General features: G+C 35.4%; 1 protein-coding gene across 2 annotated transcripts in view; it reads left to right on the forward strand.

The window, feature by feature from the left end:
• Positions 1-22,488, forward strand: part of LOC127413611 (leucine-rich repeat-containing protein 1-like) — a 159,098-nt gene that overhangs the window by 45,624 nt on the left and 90,986 nt on the right. For both annotated transcript variants that reach the window (XM_051650890.1, XM_051650891.1), the window contains exon 4: positions 11,770-11,859. In XM_051650890.1, the coding sequence (XP_051506850.1) occupies positions 11,770-11,859 (90 nt within the window). The remainder of the gene's footprint in view (positions 1-11,769; positions 11,860-22,488) is intronic.

A 22,488-nucleotide genomic window follows, 5' to 3' on the forward strand; every position in this document is an offset into this window, starting at 1 on the left:
AGTTCCTTCAGTTGAATGTGATTTTAGTTATTGATTGATATCTACTCAATGCAAACTCCAAATTAACCAAACTCTGTATACATAGTCTACAGAACATTTCGAAGTTGTACATAAAATTTCATACAATTCTGCCACTAGGGGTGCTACAACAAAAAAACTGTCATTACTGCCATTTGAGCGACAAAGTCAAATTAATATGCATCTTCTTTGGTTCAAGTGCTAACATATTCTTTAAAAATCAATTCAACAAATCAACAAATATGGCCGGCAGCGGCCAATCCAAATTCAGCACCTAACAACTCGTATTGGGAATGGCCGATGGTTAAACTTTCTATATACAAGCAGGGTGTCTACACGAAGCGGTATATCAAATTTTGTGACAATCAGCCACACAGTGGCACTATAATTAGCTAATTTGTGTTTTTGCTAATATCTCCGGAACCGTATAGGTTAAAATAAAATTCTAAAGCTTTTCTGTATCCATCAGTCATATGGTCAATCAAATTCTGCTCCCAAATCATATGGTCACGTGAATTTTCATTTCCGCAACAAAAGTTTTCTACGACTTAGATTTATTTGCAAAACCTACTTTTTCGAATTAGTCCCTGGCCATTTGTCCAATTCGCACGAAACTTAGTATGCATAATCTACAGACCCTCCTGACAAAAAGTTGGTAAAGGAATTTTGATATGTCAAAACGTTCAGCAAATACGTTTCGGGGCACGACCTATTATGACTAATTATCCTGTATCTTGTGAGCGCAATTTTCAAATTTAAAACTTTGCACACATGGATAAGAGAACACTGAGGTAACATGAAAAGTTTAGTTCATTTTTTATGCTAGGGGGTGCTATAACTTAAAATCCTATTTTTGCATCTGTGCTCAAAGCAGTTGAAATGTCACACCCAAATAGCTATGTCCACAGCATCCACTGGATCTTTTCTGTCAAATTTGATTATTTTGATAATAAACACCAGGACAGTCTGATGACAGATGCTAAATTTCACCAATTACTTTTGTTAGCAACACATCAAAATTATTAGTTTATTCAATTGTGAATTACAGATGCAGGATGTTGTACCAATTTTGTCCACCAGAGGACCACAGCACAAAAAATCCTTCTACAAAATTCCCTGCTTCGACATGAAGTCTGTCTACATTAGCACATGCAAAGGTTTTGGTTTGCAAAGGTGTTCTGGCTTCTTGTTGATTTGTTAAGGAAACATCTGTTTTTCTTTATCTGGTGTTGCTGTGCGTGAGTAATATTCATCACGGTTTTAAATGTATTTTAGAGCGTGTTAATGAACTTTATTGATTTTACCTCAGAAATCTTTCCATGGAAATAAGAATGTAATACTTGTAATGCTTATTAGACTCGAATGATTTCTCAGTTATTTATCATCAAAGGTGTTTATTCATCTTCACAATTTTATTATTTGTTATCTGTAAACAAAAAGTTTAGTTAGCTTTTCAGTATTATAATGAGCGCACCTACAGGTCTCCGTGCAGAGCGCGAGCCTGTAATCCGACACCGCATGTCAGCGAGAGACTTGCTCACTTTAATATGACTGCATTTTGTGTTTATATAATGTAATGTCTATAAGTGTTAGCCTGCATGTGATGACACTTGACCATAAGTTACTCATGCTCAAAATAAAAACATCACAGTTAAAACATTTATTTGTCAAATTCACAACACAGCGTAATGCAGCATTTGCTGACATGAATAAAATGTGCTATAAATGTTCCTTTGCCGATACATTGAGCCATAACTACGCAAACATCTCAGCATTTACTGTATCAGCAGCATTGACTGGAATCATGCGGGTCTTGTGTCAAACGGCCCGCACCAGAGAACAACTAGTTGCTTATTTGCCAATGTTCATGGAATGAAATATATTCAGAAGTTATTTTTGAGGTCAACAAATTGAGGCTGCAATTTATTTTGTGCTGTCTTTGCGATGCTTCTGAGATGGCAAGCGCTCTCTCGCATGCTGGTGTTCTCGTATGCAGATTTACTTGCATCTAAACATTACATATGCGGAACATTGTAAGCTTTCACACTGTACCGCCGCACTTTCAGTTTCAAAATAAAAGCCCAGGGTGTGCTGAGTGACTCCAGCCAGGTCTCCTAAGCAACCAAATTGGCCCGGAGTCACATGGGGTAACCTCCTCGTGGTCACGATTAGGGGTTCTCGCTCTCAATGGGGTGCGTGGTAAGTTGTGCGTGGATGGCGGAGAGTAGCATGAGCCTCCACATGCTGTGAGTCTCCGCTGTGTCATGCACAACATGCCACGTGATAAGATGCGCGGATTGACTGTCTCAGCAGCAGGGCAACTGAGACTTGTCCTCCGCCACCCGGACTGAGATGAGTAACCGCGCCACCATGAAGACCTAGTAAGTAGTGGGAATTGGGCATTCCAAAATTGGGGAGAAAAGGGGATACATTTAAAAAAATAAAAATAATGCACTCCACTGCGCATTGTGACCACATTACCACCTCAGGTGTGCATTATTTTTCAACAATTCAATGGTCTGTCGTCAATTATTCCTTACTTAAATTAGAATAATAAAATTTTGGGTCCCACAGTAATATTTTAGTATTATGCAATGTTCTACTGAGTTCCAAATCATTTTTTTTTACACACCTTGTTCATTCACAAAAAATTTTTACGTAAAAATTAGTTCCCGACCGATATATTATATAATACAGATATTATCGGCCAATATTAGACTTTCACCAATATATCGGTATCGGCGTATAATTTACCGATATGCGCCGATATGAATTTTTTTTTTCAGAACATATAATGCAGAAAACAATGCTTTAGAATTGGTGTCAAAGCGTAATTTGTCCAGCAGAGTGCGCTCCGTCTTTTCAGAGCTGACTCTGAGCTGACGGTGGCTCTGCAGACAGGGCAGTGTTAAACTGTGTGGATTTGAGCGATCTCTTCTCCTTAAATTGCTAACTAGTTTGTGAAATACATACTGGAAAGTTAATAAAAAATTACCCCATCATTTTATATAACTAATATAATGTTAACCCTGTCCCTGACAACCATGTCACTCAACTGTTTGCTGTGTTAGCCAGCTATAGTTTGTCAGTGCAGTCAGTAATGTAGCAGATTGAAAGGTAAACATCAGAGCATCTTTTTGCAGCTCAGCAGACAACAGTGTGGTGGTGGATTATATCTGTTGTGTGTTGATTTCACGCTATGTTGTTACCTAGTTGGTGAGACACAATGCTGGAAAGTAAATAAAGTCCATCTTTTACTCTCTATGACAACGAGCTTATAGCTAACTAGCTAATCACGTAGCTACTTTCATTGTTGTCAGCTGAGTGGAAGCTAATGAGTAAACATGTATTCACCAAACTGTTTTGTTCAGGATTCACAGTTTGGTACCCCCTTCAACCGAACAATTCCAGTCGTTGCATTTATAAAATGAAATATTTAAAAGTCTGGTTTTCCAGACATTAAAAGAGGATGCGTAATAAATGTAGATTTAATAAATAGTATATTTGCCCTGTGTAAATAATAATATATATAGGAACTGTATCTAAAATAAATGAGGTGGTGATAAATACTAATACAGTAGGCTGGAAAAATAGACATTTATTCATTTTAATATCCTATATATATTTTGAATGTTTTGAAACTTGACACCGGGCGATGCACCCTAAAAACGGCACTGTTAGAACGGTTTCATGCTGAAGAGCCGCTTCAGTTTTTTTCTCTCTCTCACAAATGTAAATGAGTGTAAAGCCAACATCATCATATAAAGGACTGATGCCTGTTAACCAAAACATGATCTCATTGATGTCATTAAATGAGTCTGCTTTTTTATTCCATCAGTTACTCCTGGTCAGAGGCTGCTGTATATATTTAGTTTATACGTAGTGTTACGTTCTACATAAATTTAATGGTGCAATGCTCAAATATTTAGTAGAGTGTAAATTGTGACTTAGTGCCCATTTACGCCACAACTAGGCTAAGTTGTAACGTACGTGTAGCTGGTGCAACCGGCCCCTGATGTTTATTTAGCTATTTATTTATTTTTAATTTATTCTTTATTTAAATGGTCAGCAATTGACTGATACTAAACATACAGTACTGATTTTTATTTTATTTATTCTTTATTTAAATGGTCAGCAATTGACTGATACTAACAGTACTGATGTTTAAGCTGTTTATTGTATTTGTATTTATTCTTTATTTTCTCAGTGTTCATTTCTAGAATTTGTTGACCATGTATAATAATAATGTCAAATATTCTTTGACAAAAATATTTAAGAAAGCAGCCTTCTGAGTACCTTTGCATAGTCATATCGGTGCAAAATCCACATAGAAAAGGTCTGTTTTCATTCCAGCTCAAAAATTAGCTATATCGGTCACCATATCGGTAATCTGTGAATTTTCCCTCTCTAAAATTTGTATTGTTCTCAAAAATCCTATATCGGTCGGGCTCTAGTAAAAATATATGAAGGTAAATGCTTCTTATTAGGCTATTATGTATCATTGTATATTAAATATAAAAGTGCATATCAATGAAAGTGATTAGATCTCATTCTCCCTTGTTCATTTAGTGAAAAACTGGGGAAACATGCCTTCATTACTTTTAAATACATTTAGCCATTTCAGAGGAAATACATAATTATCAAGACTGAATATCGTCAATAGTCTGAAAAATTTAGATAATTTTTGAAGCCAACTCTAGTTTACTGCACCTCTTTAAAACCTGCTTTGATCAAGTAATATTACAACATTTATTCTTTACAGTATTATTACTTTGCTGGATTAGTTTTGTACTACTATTTATTATGCTGATTTCTGATGTTCTCACAGAAAAAAACAAACATGCAGTCTTTACTTCACAATATACTTTTGAAATATACTCTGGAGTAGCTGCCATTATTTCTAAAAGAAGATTTGGGCGAATTGGTTTACAAACAGTCCATTTATGTAATAAAAAAAAATAAAAAAAACATCAGTGTAATACATTATAGACTTAGTCTCTTCAACTGCATGTGCTGAATGAAGCCATATAAAGGTCTTGGATCACATCTAATATTCACAGCTTGTGCTTTGTGGAGTTTGTTGGCTACTTATTTTGGAAAGATGCTTTTTTTTTTTTTTTTTTTTGCATAATGATCAAAAACACTTTAAACAACAGTACAACCCATTGAGGAGACTGTAAGATCCCTGTTAAAAACCATACAGCTCTGGAAAAATTAAGAGACTACTCCAAATGTTCAGTTTCTCTGGATTTACTATTTATAAGAATGTGTTTGAGTAAAATGAACATTTTTGTTTTATTCTATAAAGTACTGACAACATTTCTTCCAAGTTCCAAATAAAAATATTGTCATTTAGAGCATTTATTTGCAGAAAATGACAACTGGTCAAAAAAAAAAAAAGATTGTGTTTTCAGACCTCGAATAATGCTAATAAAACAAGTTCATATTCATTTTAAACAACACAATACTAATGTTTTAACTTAGGAAGAGTTCAGAAATCAGTATTTGGTGGAATAACCCTGATTTTCAATCATAGCTTTCATGTGTCTTAGCACACTTTCCACCAGTCTTACACATTACTGTTGGGTGGTTTTATGCCACTCCTGGTGCAAAAATTCAAGCAGGAATTCAACAGACACTTGAATGGAATTGTTTTGGTTGAGTGCATATTACAGTAACGAGAATGTCGCACAACTTCTGTACCGTATCTGTGCTATGTGTGATTAGAATTAGGGATGCACCGATACCACTTTTTCTCTTCCGATTCTGATACCTGAAATCTCAGTATAGGCTGATACCGATCCGATACCAATGTTGTTTATTTGCTAATCGTTTTAGAATATCTATACCTCACTGTGTGATAGTAACTGGGGGTACTCTTTTATATGTAAAGAAACAACCTTTAACTACACATTATTTCAATATAAATGTACAGCCTATTAAGAAACTTTAATGTTAACTAGTATACTGGATAATGTAGCAGCAAAATTAACAGTAATTCCAGTGAAAGTCTTCAGTTTTCTTTGCACAATTTTTGAAAACTGTATCTGGACTTTAAAGGATTCAGATCTCTTTTTTGTTCACTTTAGTTGTAAGAAATCAGATCACACTTCATTCAGTTATGTTTTGGAACCCATTCAACTGAAATATTGTTGCAGTTTGTAAACAAATAATAATGATAATAACAATAAATTATTATTATTGACTTTTTGAATTTTATAATGCAGTAGTTATAAATTTCAGTCTTGCACCTTTAACTCTAAACCCCTCAGGCTTTTATTTTGCACATATTTTGATCCTAACACTCCAGGAAATCCTGTAGGTGTCTGTATGTGGGCTAGTTTACAGTAGTTTAATTCGCTTCTTATTCAAAATCTGGTGAAATGGTCCTGCATGTTATAAGAGAACCGAACTATTGAACTTCTACATCTGAGATTTTGTTTGTGTGTGGCGCTCACATATTGCGCACCGCTCTGACGACCGCAAGCACATTAACAGCTTGCATGTGCTATGTATGTGTGCCAACAGAGACGAGCCACTAACACGCTGCATAGGCATACTGTATATTTACTTCTGTATTCACAGAGCCATTGCATGTCTTCAAGTGGCTTTGAATAAATATGGACTACTTAAATGGTGCTTTTATGGTTCTTTTATGTCATTTTTGGACCTTGACAGTAACAAACATGACTAACACACTGTATCAGATTTGGATTGGACTGGTCAGACGGATACCCGATCCTGTAAAAATTTCAGTATCGGTGCCGATACCGATCCAGGTTTTTATTTTTGTTTTTTTGGATCAACAACTGGTCCAACGGTTTTAAGTTCTCTGTATGCATTTTTGTCAATTATGCTCTCTCTATCATGACCCAGAACTATTTATGGATAGACAGCCTATTAAAGTTGTCAAGGAGACCAAATTTCTCGGTCTTTGATTCCTCATGTAAAGACTTTAAAAGATAAATATTTTAAATCCATGGACATTTTAAAGATTTTGGCTAAAACCAAGTGGGGAGCAGAAGTTCAGTACTGCTAAATCTGTACAGGACGCTGGTTCGATCACGTTTGGATTATGGAAGCATAGTGTATGTCTCAGCCAGGAAATCATACATTCAGATTTTGAACAACGTACATCATCGAGGCATACGTCTGGCTCTGGAGGCCTTCAGAATATCACCAATTCAAAGTCCGGATGGAGAAGCTAATGAACTGTCTTTGGAGAATAGATGCCTCACATAAGCCCTACAATATATAACAGAGTTAAAGACCCAACCCTCTACGGACAGGTTGGAGAAAGAATCACCACTGGCTAGTGCATTTTTACACGCCAAACTTTTGACGACATGTAAGTGTAATGCAACTGAAATCTGGCACCAACAATCATCCATGCGATTATCTAATTAGCCAATCGTGTGGCTGCAGTGCATAAAATCGTGCATATACGGGTCAGGAGCTTTAGTTAATGTTCACATCAACCATCAGAATGTGGAAAAAATGTGACCTCAGTGATTTGGACTGTGGCATGATTGTTGGTGCCAAACGGGCTGGTTTGAGTATTTCTGTAACTGCTGATCTCCTGGGATTTTCATACACAACAGCCTCTAGAATTTACTCCGAATGGTGCGAAAAACAAAAAACATCCAGTGAGCGTCAGTTCTGCAGATGGAAATGCCTTGTTGATGAGAGAGGTCAACAGAGACCAACAGAGAGGTCTACGGTAACTCAGATAACTGCTCTGTACAATTGTTGTGAGAAGAATATCATCTCAGAATGCGGGTTGGTGCTGTTTTGGTGGCACTAGGGGGACCTACACAATATTAGGCAGGTGGTTTTAATGTTGTGGCTGATCGGTGTAAATACAGATGGATCAGTGTCAGCTGCATTTGTGGTCAGTCACCAAAACAGAAGAAAATGGATCCCCAAACAAAGTTCAGTTTTGAGACTGCACAACACAGACATTTTTTAATAACATATTCAAAATCATGTCTTCAAGCCCTGGTATCTCTCAAAAATGACCACCCAGCAATTGTAAAAATTTTAACCAGAGTGTCTGCTCTGGAGGCACAGAATTTTAATATCTACTTTTGCTGGGTTCCTGGCCATTTTGGATTCCCAGGAAATGAGCAAGTATTGCTGCTAAAGAGGTGCTATCCACAGAACTTAAAAAATGCTCTATACCACCTTCATATCTTAAAGCTGTCATACTATCTTATATTATCAACAAATGGCAAACTGAATGGGATCAACAAACTACATGAAATCAACCCTGTTGTTGGAAAAAGGTGTTTTTTTTTTTTCGTTTTGTTTTTCACTTCACTAATAGTTGGGATCAGATAATTTACATCCGTTGCCGAATTGGACACTCCAGGCTAATACATTTTTAATATCAGAAGATCCACCATTATGTGCCTTATGCCAGAATCCATTGTCTTTGAATCGTGTTTTATTGGATTGTGCTGGGTGTAACTCCTTGAGGAAATTGTTATATTCAGCTAAAACTTTTGAATGAATTTTTAACAAAGCTCGGCCTGTATCAGTTTGAGTTTTTAACGAAAATATATTTTAAAAGCTTTACATAGGTTTTAATCACTATATAACTTTGATTGTATAAAAAAAAATAAAAAAAATAATGTGGTGTGAAAATAGCCATGGAAGCTGGCATGGCGTTAAACCACAAACAAACTAAAGATCAACAACTGACTATAAAGAACAGAAAGGGTATTAAAAGAAACTAGGGATTGGACAATATATAGAATTTTGAAATATTGTGAACCAAAATAAATGGTGAACCATCTCGAGGCAAAATTCGATATTTTGAAATTCGCAACATTGTTTTCTGTCCATGTGATCATATATGAAATGACCTGTCAAACATCAAAATCTGTTGCTTTTTTCTTCACTATTTTCAGGGTTTGCACAAGTTCCTTGAAGTGCTTAAGGTACTTGAATTTAGTTTTCAGAAATTTAAAGGGATAGTTCAACCAGAAATAAAAATTCTCTCATCATTTACTCACCCTCATCTCAGATGTGTATGACTTTCTTTCTTCAGCAGAACGTAAATGAAGCTTTTTAGAAGAATGTTTCAGCTCTGTAGGTCCATACAATGCAAGTCAAGAAGGTCCAAAACTTTGAAGCTCAAAAAGCATATAAAGGCAGCATAAAAGTAATCCATGTGACTCCAGTGGTTAAATCCATGTCTTAAGAAGCGATATGATGTAATGAGAAACAGATCAATATTTAATTTCTTTTTTTAATTTAAATTTCCACACTTAAACGTGGATCTCGTCACTGGGCACAGAGGGTAGAGTAAAAAATCGATCTTGAGAATTAGTAATTGATATAGAGTAGGCATATGGCGGGAATCAAATTTACACATCACGATAATTGCTGAAGCTTTGATATAGGGTATAGGGTATTATCACGGTATTGAATTGCATTACAAAACCATGTTGAAAGATAAACAAACTTTATTGTTGTTCTCTTAATAACAAGTTTAATTACTCTTTTTCAATTCCAGACTTGCCTTTGAAATTAACAGATAACAAAGAACTTTGAAGAGAAACCTGAACATTAAAAAAACGAATTGAAAAAAAAATCAACACCATAGATACATTGCCAAATCTAACTTTAAGTTGATGTTTTAATATTTAAATGGTCATTATGCCATGGGGCCACTGATCAGTACAGATCAGTACAGACCTACAACTTAAGTAAGGCTAGACTAATTTGATCCAGCCAGCTACTAGGCTACAACAATAGTATGCATGTTTTTCAGGATAGCAAGCCAGTTGCTAATATATAGATGCTAGCTAAATTTAATAACCGTAAGTTCACATAAATGTTCCAACTTGAACTTAATATTGAAATCATCATTGTGCCACATTGCCACAGGATTGGTGTAAGCTGATTCCAGCTGTATTTTAGTTGTTACTACAAGAAGCAGACGTTACTGTGTAACTAGCAGAGTTTTAGCGAACTACTTTTCGGCCACTTGAAAGCAAGCTACACATTATCTGCAAATGGCAACAACATTTCTCTTTCTTTGTCATCTTAATTGTCACTTAGCTAGTTCTCAAAGTTTTCTCTCAGTTTTCAAAAACAGTTTGGAAAAGCAAGCAGAACTGTAACAACTTACTTTTATCTCTGTGAATTGCATGGGGTGATTGTCCCTCAGATGAGCGTACCTGTTGGTTGTTGTTTGCATCAGAGTGCACGTGTGTCATTTATGCCACATGCATGCAGTGTTGTGAATCTTGATTCGTTGGTGGTGGAAAAAACTACTGTGCGATCAGAAAAATCGAAACAATTTGGCTAAAAGGTTATCTAAAATTATTTACGGTATTTTGAAGTGCCCACAATAACAATATCGTGCAAGTTAATTACCTTCATATACCGTATTACCGAATACCGTCACATGCCTAATATCGAGATTGTTCTAATGAAGATTGCGGTTAATCTGAAAATGTACATTTTTGAAATGTCCTAGTATTTTTTTGTTCAGGTTTAATGCTGTCACCCTAATTGGTATAGTTTTTTGTTTAGTTTTTTTGTGCAAGATAAATACTGCTATATATAATAAAAATGTTCCCATGTTAAATTATCAGCTTTTTGTAACTTGTAGTGAAGCTTGACTGTAGTTTAACTATGTGTAGTTTGTACTTGTAGTTTAACTACTTGTAGTTGCTTGTAGATTGACAAACTAGCTTCCCCAACACTGCTGAAAATCTACATGAAGTTGGCGATACAGATGTAAAGTATGTTTTCTCTGTGGTGATTGTGGTGTGTGCGCATAGGGCCTGCGTGGTCCTTTAAATGACATAGTCTTAATCACATATATAATACAGCATAAAGACTGCATGTTGACAGCATCGCCGTGGTTTATTGACGATACTCTAATGACTGTGTTGTGCTTGCCAGGTCATCCGTTATGCATTAGCACTCGAGATACATTTAGCCAACTGGATCCTCCATAATGCTGGACATCACAAAGCTTTACTGCTGCTATCTTTGTCTGGCGATTTGTAATTGAAACAAACCACTTTATGGTTTTATTTTTCAACTAGTCATTTTTATATAGGATTGTTATTATAAACATTAAGTGTTTTTTGTTCTGTTTTGGTTTGGCTTTTTCATTTTTATGTGTTTTGTGTTTTGCTTTGTTTTGTTGCGGTTTGGTTTCATTTATGTTTTGCTATCGTTTTTTTTGTGTGTTTTGGTTTGTTTTGTTATGGTTTGGTTTTGCTTTGTTTTGTTTCATGTGTTTTCCCTTGGTTTTCTTTTGTGCTTTGTTTTGGTCTGTTTTGGTGTGTTTGGTTTAATTTGTATGTGTTTTGTTATCTTTTTTCTTTTTTTGTGTTTTTGTTTTGTTTTTTCTGTTATGGTTTGGCTTTGTTGTTTTGTTTCATTTGTATTTGTTTTTCTTTGTTTTTTGTTGTTGTTTTGCGAGAAAATTAATTTAGTCAAAACTTTTATTAGAGACCATTATGTTTTATGTTATCATTCAAATATAACAGAGAGTGATCTGCATAAGCAGCAAGTGTGTTCATGCTTCGTTCTTATGAACAGCCGAGCTACAATCAACCAATGGCTCAATCAATGGAGTGAGTTTGCAGCGGTACTATTTGGAAAAAGGGGGAGTATTCAGGAAGCCTGTTTGAAGCAGTAATATTTGTGAATCTAGTGGCACTGAAGTGACACTCTTCACCTTTAACTGTGAGTTGTATTTATTTTGTTTTTGTCTCGTTTCAGATTGCCTGAAAGTTTTCCAGAATTACGGAATTTAACATGCCTTTCCATCAATGACATTTCTTTGCAAGCACTTCCAGACAACATTGGAAAGTAAGTGTTTTCCCGTCTGTAGTGCTGTGGCTAAAACTGTCAGCTTCAAACCTATTTTTTGTGTACATTTTGCTTATATTATTCCAGAGGCTCTTTCTTTGCAATATTTAGATGGATATTTTCTCATGATATCAGCAGGGCTTGATGTGTGATGACTTGTACTCTGTCAGATGATCTCACAAACAGCATACATATGAATAGAGTTGGGAACATTCTGTTAGATATTGAGCTTGCACTGTGCTCTGTATTGGTCTTTTAGTAGGGAAATGACTTTAATTACTGTATCGACTCTCCCAGCGACGTCTTTCTGCTCCGTGTTGCTTTTTTAGGTGACTTTTGATGTTATCAGAACCTTAATAGCTAATAGTTATCCCATGACTTGATGGCTATTGCTGATAAGGTCTAAAATATAAAAAAACTAAAACCACATGTTTCATTTTAGACAATTGACTCCCTGATTTGAAATCTGCAGTGTACCGTGGGGCCACTTTTTGCTGTAGTTCTTCAGCTGCCAAATCTATCTCCAGGACGACAAATTGTTTGGTAACACTTTACAATGCGGTTCCATTTGTTAACATTAGGTAGCAACATTAGTTAACATGAACTAACAATGAGCAATACTTTTACAGCATTTATTCATCTTCATGTTAATTTCAGCATATACTAATACATTTTTCGAATCATAAGTTGTATTTATTAACATTTGTTAATGCACTATGAAATAACATGGTCTAACAATGAATAGTTGTATTTTTATTAACTAACAATAACAGTGATTAAGAAATGCTGTACAGAAGTAATGCATTAGCTAATGTTAACGAATGGAACCTTATTGTAAAGTGTTACCTTTGTTTCTTCAGTTCTTCATGCATGTGTGAGTGGCTCAGCCTGTTATTTCAGTGTACCTTGATATCACTTCTCAAGATTGTCTCCCTAGTAACTTGGCCTTATGTCAGATTGCAGTCTGGGAAATGTCTGTAACACTTTTGTTTTCCTTCTCTCTCCCTGTGATATTCCATGGTCCTCTTCATTTCCTGTGTAATTTCCTTGTGCTGTTGTATCTTGCCGCTCTATGGCAGTTCTTGTTGTCTGACCCTAAGAAAGTACTTAAGAAATTCAGGAACAGTAAGTCCTTAAAAAAATATGAAGCCATTATTTTTGAGAAATACACTGGCTGATCCATATAAACGATTCATAAAGCAAGTTGGTTTTCCCTGTAAGTAAATCACAGACTTGTTAGTTTCAGCACTTTTAAAGGAATACTTCACTTAAAAATGAAATTCTGTCATTTATTCAGCCTTTTGTCGTTCCAAACCTCTCTTATGTGGGACATAAAACATGAAATCCTAAAGATGATCCTGTCTGCTCTTCTCCATGTAATGAAAGTGAATAAGGTCTGAAGATGTTAAATACATAAAAATAAAAATAAAGTATTTGTACATCATAATAGTAATTGGTGTCCTGCCTTTTTAGTAGTGTGTGTATATAAATTAGGGCTGCCCCCGACCAAAGATTTTCCTAGTCGACTAGTAGGCGTTAATTTAAGCCATTAGTCGACTAGCCACACGTTTATTATATTAATTTAATTACTTAAATAGATTTTTTGGGGGGCATCAGAAAATGGTTTGAGTTCCAGGGCTGAGAAAGAATGTTATAAGTAACATTGCTAACACTGTTCTACATTACAGAGAAATACTAAACCGTAATAATGAGTCTTTAAAATATAACTTTTACAAGCGCACACATGAAGCGAGCCGCAGCGACACCGGCAAAAGCGGTAATGATTCTGAATGTGTTGGAAAAACATGCAAGGAAACTGTCTGAACATTTTGTTAATTTATAGAGAGAAATGCACATTAGGGTTGTGCCAACAGACGATGATCTTGGGGATCAACGATGGTCAGAGTGATCGCCAATAGCTGATGCGTTTGACAATGTCAAGACCATATTTGGCTCGTTTTCCCATGTATTAAATTATTATTATTATTTATTAGGCTATTATTATTATCAAATAAATATTACAAATAATTTGCCCGTAACACACAGACACAAGCTTGAAGAAACACACTTTATTATATTTTTAAGAACAGATGACAGAAAAGCCGTCTATGCGCATGTATGACACGCTGTTTGTTCGGAGGCGTGCAGTCTTGTGGAATACACGCATGTAAAAGGTTCTCACTCTTTCTTTGTTTCTGTCTTCTGAATTTATTTTTTATTTTTTCGCAAGAACAGTATCATCTATGAGTGCAGCAAATGATCTCAGACATCTCAGCTCAGGAGGTGCTTTGAGTTCAGTTCGCTTTATTTCCACAGAGCAGTTCATTGTGAACGCAACTCTGCAGCCTATACATCTGTGATTAAAACATAAAATAACACAAAAACACGTTCACCTCAAACCATGATTTATATTTCAGTGATTATTATCATCATTATATTTATTATTTTTACATTTATAATTGTTTTGATGTCTTCATTTGTGTAATTAATTTTACGCCATGATGTTAAGACTAGGGATGGGCATGAGTACTCGAGTACTCGGACGTGGCAGCAATGATCGATCATGAAAAGGATGATCGATTTGATCACGCATGATGTGACTTTTCACTTAATTCGAAATTCAGTGACAATTACCAGACAACTAAACACAAACATGTCAAAGAGGGAGTTTACTTTTAATTATGAGATCAAGTTGTGGTTTTGAGGGGTACATTGATTGTCAGAGATGTCTCATAGCAATAAAACTGATATATGATGCTGCTATGCTATCGTTACGATAATCAAAACAAAGAGAGTGTAATTAACCGTGTTTTGAACGCCTGTCTCTGCAAAACGTTTGCTAAACACGTTTTATTATTAATGTAAGAACTTTGATTCATTAGTGGATATTATTCAGTAAAAGTAAATGTTTGTTACCGACTGTAAACCTCCCTGCCCTAAGTGACGTAACACACACCTGCATCTCGACGAAATGGGAGTTGAAGATTTCTGCACCAGTTTCCAAGTTAGATGTCCGAAATAAAGTGTCATTCTGTTGCACTTTACCCAGTTGAAAGGTGGAAATTCAGACTCTCCGAGTTGAATGGAACGCTTCATGAATTATAACAGTAACAATACGGAGCATTGCGGCTTTCCCACAGGAACAAACACTTGGACACACACACACACACACACACACACCAGGCGCCTGTGGCAGTGGACTCAACGCATATACAGCAGGCGAGTGTTTCAAACAGCTAGACAGAGTGCAGCTAAATGGAACAGAATGCACGTCTTCAAAACTGAAAACGATTTGAAAATAGATGGTTCAGACAGTCACTAAAAAAACTGGTGTGCGCTTACTAAGATTACTACGGTAACCTGAAGGAAGAACAGACAGACGCGCGTTGTGCCCATTCTTTCTTGTCTTCCCCAGTGGAGGCGGAACACGTAATCTGGCGCGCGCTTCGATTGTGATTTTGATTCAGATTCATGATTTGCTAAATTAATCATTCAGACCGCTTTTTGAATCTTTTTGTTCAGTTCAAAGGAATCAAATGTAAAAGATTAGACTCAAATTATTTTTTTAATGAATCAGACATCACTATCGCTGATCTGCACGCATGTTTGGCTATTATTTTGGTGTTACCATGTCGCAAAAGTATCGAAAGGGTCTGGAGAAATTTATCAAAGTATCCATTTTCTCTTCAAAATGTAGTGAAGTGAAAGTAAAAGTCCAAAGAAATATTTATACTCAAGTACAGATATGAAAAAACTGTACTTAAGTACAGTAACAAAGTATACACCTCTGGTCATGACATTACTAATGTAAAAAAACAGCACCATCACTATTTGAAAAAAGTCATTTTTGATCAAATCTAGACAGACCCCATTTCCAGCAACCATCACTCCAACACCTTATCCTTGAGTAATCATGCTAAATTGCTAATTTGGTACTAGAAAATCACTTGCCATTATATCAAACACAGTTGAAAGCTATTTGGTTCATTAAATGAAGCTTAACATTGTCTTTGTGTTTGTTTTTGAGTTGCCACAGTATGCAATAGACTGACATGTCTTAAGGTCAGTATTAGGTCAAAAATGGCAAAAAAAAGAAACAGTTTTCTCTAGAAACTCGTCAGTCTGTCATTGTTTTGAGGAATGAAGGCTATACAATGCTTGAAATTGTATGAAAAGATTTCATACAAAGGTGTACACTACAGTCTTCAAAGACAAAGGACAACTGTCTCTAACAAGGACAGAAAGAGATGTGGAAGACCAGATGTACAACTAAACAAGAGGATAAGTACATCAGAGTCTCTAGTTTGAGAAATAGATGCCTCACATGTCCTCAGCTGACAGCTTCATTGAATTCTACCCGCTCAACACCAGTTTCATGTACAACAGTAAAGAGAAGACTCAGGGGTGCAGGCCTTATGGGAAGAATTGCAAAGAAAAAGACACTTTTGAAACAGAAAATCAAAAAGAAATGTTTAGAGTGGGCAAAGAAACACAGACATTGGACAACAGATAATTGGAAAAGAGCGTTATGGATCTTAACCCCATTGAACTTTTGTGGGATCAGCTAGACTGTAAGGTGTGTGAGAAATGCCCGACAAGACAGCCACATCTATGGCAAGTGCTACAGGAAGCGTGGAGTGAAATGTCACCTGAGTATCTGGACAAACTGACAGCTAGAATGCCAAGAATCTGCAAAGCTGTCATTGCTGCACGTGGAGGATTTTCTGATGAGAACTCTTTGAAGTAGTTTAAGTGTTGAAGTATTGTTTTCAAATTGTATTAGTAATTTTTCATGTTATTAATGTCCTGACTATACATTGTGATCAGTTGAATGCCATTGTGGTGAATAAAAGTACCAATTTCTTTCCATAAGAGCAAAATCTGTACATTATTCCATTTCTTTCCATTTTTGGTGAAATTTGACCTGTTTTTACTCATTAAAGCTGTTTAATTTGGCTCAGTGATATGGTATGTATGTATATATGGTAGTGGCAAAATGACACCACCTCCGATTGCTGTTTTATATCTATAAAAAAAAAAAAAAAAAATCTCAGAGCACTTTATATGGCAACTTGCTGTGTTTTAACTGACATTTATCCCTAAAATAGTGAGGCAGTGATAAATTGGTTTATATTTATGAAAATCAAACAAAAAGAATGTAATATGAAGCCCATTTTTACAGCAAAGACACAATATTCCCCTTAATAATGGCAGAAAGTTATTACTGCTGTATTCAAAAGCTTTAGTTGGTGGAATTGAAATATTCCATTCTGTACAGCCGTGACCAATAATCCCCTTTCTGATTTCATTTCTTTCTGCTGTGTGTGACTTCAACCCTCATTATGGCCTTGAGCACCAGATGTTTCAAAGCACTGAACCCTTGTCTGTCCTGCAGTTTGATTAAATTTATGTTTTTCTAGCAACAAATACTGTTGCAGTGTTTCCATCCCTCTAAGTCAAGCTTTTAGTGTGACTGACTGCAGAGGTCACCTACTCTCATATTGTTTCCTTTTTATCAGTTTTTTTTTCCTAATGGATTTTAGTAGCATCCATCCACTGAAAAATTAAACAAAGAAAAAAATAATCTGATAGTCTTGTCTCTAAATGCCTGGTTTATGATCGGTTTGAATAGGGAAGTCATCATGCCCTTTTTCTGACTGCTAAACAAACCCCTACCTCTAAGTATTAAACTTCTATGCATAATGGGGTGATTCTCAAGAAACCTGTCAAGAAAATGCCCAGATCATATTTAACCTAGAATCATTACAAGCAAAATATAATTTTGTTTTTGTTTTGTTTGTTTTTTTGCACAAAGAAAATGAAACTTACATTTAGGACCATTAAGATTTGTTTTAATTCATTGTGCCATTATTTCAAGGATACCTATATACATTTTACCCCCCTAATTCAGGTTACCATAACGTGACTCTGGACATTTAACTTGTGCTATTTCCATTGTTTTCAATGATGATTCTCATTACCGTAACAGTCATTTTTATACATTACAGTTAAAAAGATACTGTTGTACAGTGAATTTGTATTTTATTCAAATATGTGAAAATTCAAGGCAGTACCAAGAGTGTACTAAGATGTACATGTAGATGTAATAATACATTACAATTTAATAACTTTATTTAATAACTTATTATAACTTATATAGCAACTTTTAGCAATTTAGCACAAAGTTCTTCATAAAACAAAATCAAAACACACTCAGTAAAACACAAGGTATAAACAGAAATTCATAAAGTAATAAAAGCAAGTCTATACAAATGAGTTTTTAAATGAGACTTAAAAACAGACAGATTCAGCAGATCTAATATCCCATGGCAGGATGTTCCATGATTGTGGGGCCTTCACTACAAAAGCTGTATCACCTTTTAGTTTTGCATCTGGATCTTGGAACAGCCAACAGTTCATGACAAAAGTTCTAAGAGATCTAATTGTTTCATAAGGTCTTAGAAGTTCTGCTAAATAATCTGGTGCTAAACCGTGTAATGCAATTAATTAATAAAGTCTTAGCCTAAAATGATCTGGTAACCAATGCAAAGAAGTTAAATTTGGAGTAATATGATTAAAAGACCTAGTTCGTGTCAAAAGTCTAGCTGCAGCATTTTGCACTGATTGTAACCGTGCTAAAGTGCGTTGATTTAAAGTTAAAAACAGGGCATTACAATAATCAAGGCAAGATTAAATAAAAGCATGAATACGCTTCTCTGTATCCTTAAAACTCAAAACATGTCTCACCTTGGGAATGTTCCTTAACTGATGAAAACAAGACTGGACTAACTTCCTGACATGATATTCAAAATTTAAATTAGGATCAAAATAGATGCTCAGATATCTCACCACCTGCTGAATATTTGGGACCACCTGACTAAGTGCTGGCTCAATTACACTTTTTTTTTTTAAACCATGACATTATAACAGCCTCTGTTTTATCAGTGTCTAACTGAAGAAAATTACATCCCATCCAATTTTTTATATCTGCTATTCAAGATTGAAGAACATTTAAATTAGTCAGATCATTGGGATTCAATGACAAATACAACTGTAAGTCATCTGCATAGCAATGGAAATTTATGATGTATTTTCAAATCCCAGAACCAAGCAGTAACATATGTAAAGAAAACAAAATTGGCCCTAACAGGGATCTTTGCGGAACACCACAATTTATTGTTGAAGAGGAGGACATCTCATCTCCAACAGACACTACAAATTTCCTATTCGACAAATAGGAAACAAGCCAACCTGAAGCCATGCCAGATATTCCCACCCATATTTTCAGTGGATCAATTAAAACTGAATGATCAACTGTATTAAACGCTGTAGTTAAGTCAAGTAACACTAAAATGGAGCACTCTCCAGCATCCTCCGCCATCAATAAGTGATTGGCCACTCTAAGAAGGGCAGTTTCTGTACTGTGATTTTCTTTAAAACCTGACTGATATGTCTCAAAAATAATGTTATACTTCAATACCTCCAGCAGTTGTTTAGCTACAACTTTCTCTATTATTTTAAAGATGAAAGATAATTTAGTGATTGGTCTATAGTTATTCGCAACTCACAGATCTAATGAGGGATTCTTCAGAAGCGGTTGAACTATTACATTCCTTAACTCCTCTGGGACACAATTGAAATAATTGTTAATAATTTTTCACATTGTGGTAATGAGAATATCAAAATGACCATCTTTTTTTCGCATAATGGAAATGAGAATTAAGGGGTAAAATGTGCATGACTGTCATGAAAAAATGTCACACAAAAAAAAAAAAAAAACCTTATTGGCCCTAAAATACATTTATTCTCTATATGCAACACATAATTTTTGATTGTTTTGTAAATTGATTTTTGAGTAAAATAGGACCAGGACATTTTCTTGACAGGTTTCATGAGAATCACCGAGCAATGTGCTAAAAACACTCAGAACACCTTAACAACCATGTTGCAATGTCCTAGCAACCACACAGAATACCCTAGTAACCTCCCAGGACAACAAAGCAGTGTGCTAAATACACTCAGAACACCTTAGCAATCACCTAGTTATGCCCTAGCAGCCACCCAGAACACACTAGCAACTGCATAGCAACAACCTGACAACCACCCAAAGCACCCTTACAACCCTATTGCATTATGCTAAAATCCACCTACAACACCTTAGCTGCCAGTAGGTAGTGCTCTGGCAACCACTCAGAACACCTTAGCAACCGCATAGCAGCGTCCTCACAATACCATCAATACCGCCTTTAGCTTTGATTACGACGCACATTCGTCATGGTATTGTTTCGACAACCTTATGCAACGTCACAACATTTATTTCCGTCCAGAGTTGCATTAATTTTTGCCCGAGATCTTGTATTGACGACGGGAGAGTCGAACCACTCCGTAAAGTCTTCTCCAGCACATCCTAATGACTTTCAATGGGGTTAAGGTCAGGACTCTATGGTGGCCAATTCATGTGTGATAATGATTCCTTATGCTCCCTGAACCACTCTTTCACAATTTGAGCACGATGAATCTTGGCATTGTCATCCTGGAATATGCCCGTGCCGTCAGGAAAGAAAAAATCCATTGATTTGGTCATTCAGTACATTCAGGTTGTCAGTTAACTGCATTTTATTGCTGCATAATGTTGCTGAGCCTAGACCTGACCAATTGAAGCAACCCCATATCATAACCATTATTTAAATCCAAATGGCAACTTTTTTTTTTTTGGCCCAGCAGTGTACATTACATCATATACATATTAGGGATGGGCATTTTGGTCATTTTTGGTCATCTGGCTGCTGCATTGCGTATTGTTGTTGTTCTAATATCTCAGCTACTCATTATTATTATAGGCTGTTATAATATTGTCTGTAACACAAAGTGCAAAAAAGTTTTCATCGTTACACACTTCCGAGTACTCGAGTACTCGTGACCATCCCTAATATATATGTTGTGGCAACAGACAAGTAAAACTCTAAGACAATGCAAAAAAAGGCTTGAAATTCAAAATATTGTTTGTTTGTTTTATTTCAATATCACTGAACATAACCCTGTTATTGGACTACTTCCATCCAAATTATTTATTTGCATTGAAATTATGTCATTTGAGGAGAAAGAAATGGCTGAACAGCTGAAATCAACCTCCGGTTTGTGTCAGAGTTCTGTTGGTGTTTATTTTGTGAAAGGGACCATCTCACTCCTCATTATCCAGCTTATTACAAGACTACTTGCCAAATACACAAATAAAAAACATTGATTTGTGCCGAAATGATGTAATTATGTGATAAGAAAGAAATAGCTGAACAGCTGAAATCCACCTCCGGTTTGCATCAGAGTTCTGTTGTTTTTATTTTGTAATTGACCCTTCGCTAAGCTCCGCCCCCCTTGGTTACGGTTGCTCGCTCTGACAAGCTCTGCAGAACTCCCCAATGGAATGAATGGGATATTGCCATGAACTACACTGTTTTTGGCAAAATATTCTCATTAACGGAATGGATAATATTTGTTTACGTGGGCTGGAATGAAGAGTGACATTGTAGTGCATATTTATCTGAAGATTTTTGTAAAAAATTGTTAAATTACACAGTAATTTGATTAAAAACTGTGGAGACTGTGAATCAGAATCAAGGCAAACGATTATTACAGTCACTTGAAAAGAGAAAAACTTCATTTAATAGCGATTACACATCTAATAACATTAGCATAAGTGAACAGAGCTGTTTATAACATCTCATAACACTCATTTTGATGCAGTGAACTGTTTATTTACTATCACTTTTACTTGAATCAACACAAATTAATTAACGTTCAGTTATTAGCTTTAATTTACCTTGGAGCAAATGTAGGTGTCATTTCAGATGTTATATGTTCATTTGGGAATGAGGAGTGACGGTTTAATTCATAACCTGCTCTTCTCCAGATTTATTTAAAGATTATTTTAAAAAAGAAAGAAAAACCTTTATCCTATCTGGGTAACTCGTGTCACTATTACAAATGACCCGGCAACAACGTGCTTTACATTTTTTTTGATTATTTTGATAAAATCCCACTTAAAAGTACTCAAACACACACTATTTACATCGGCTGTCAGAGTAATGGCGGAAGCACTTTTAAGTAGAACCCGACCGATATGGGATTTTTGAGACCGATACCGATTTTAGAGAGGGAAAATTCACAGATTACCGATATGGTGACCGATATAGCTAATTTTTGAGCTGGAATGAAAACAGACCTTTTCTATGTGGATTTTTCACCGATTTTGCACCGATATGACTATGCAAAGGTACTCAGAAGGCTGCTTTCTTAAATATTTTTGTCAAAGAATATTTGACATTATTATTATACATGGTCAACAAATTCTAGAAATGAACACTGAGAAAATAAAGAATAAATACAAATACAATAAATAGCTTAATAAACATCAGTACTGTTAGTATCAGTCAGTTGCTGACCATTTAAATAAAGAATAAATACAATAAAATAAAAATCAGTACTATATGTTTAGTATCAGTCAAATGCTGACCATTAAAATAAAGAATAAATAAAAATAAAATAAATAGCTTAATTAACATCAGTACTGTATGTTTAGTATCAGTCAAATGCTGACCATTAAAATAAAGAATAAATAAAAATAAAATAAAT

This window comes from Myxocyprinus asiaticus, chromosome 23, assembly GCF_019703515.2.
Source record: "Myxocyprinus asiaticus isolate MX2 ecotype Aquarium Trade chromosome 23, UBuf_Myxa_2, whole genome shotgun sequence".
NCBI lineage: Eukaryota > Metazoa > Chordata > Actinopteri > Cypriniformes > Catostomidae > Myxocyprinus > Myxocyprinus asiaticus.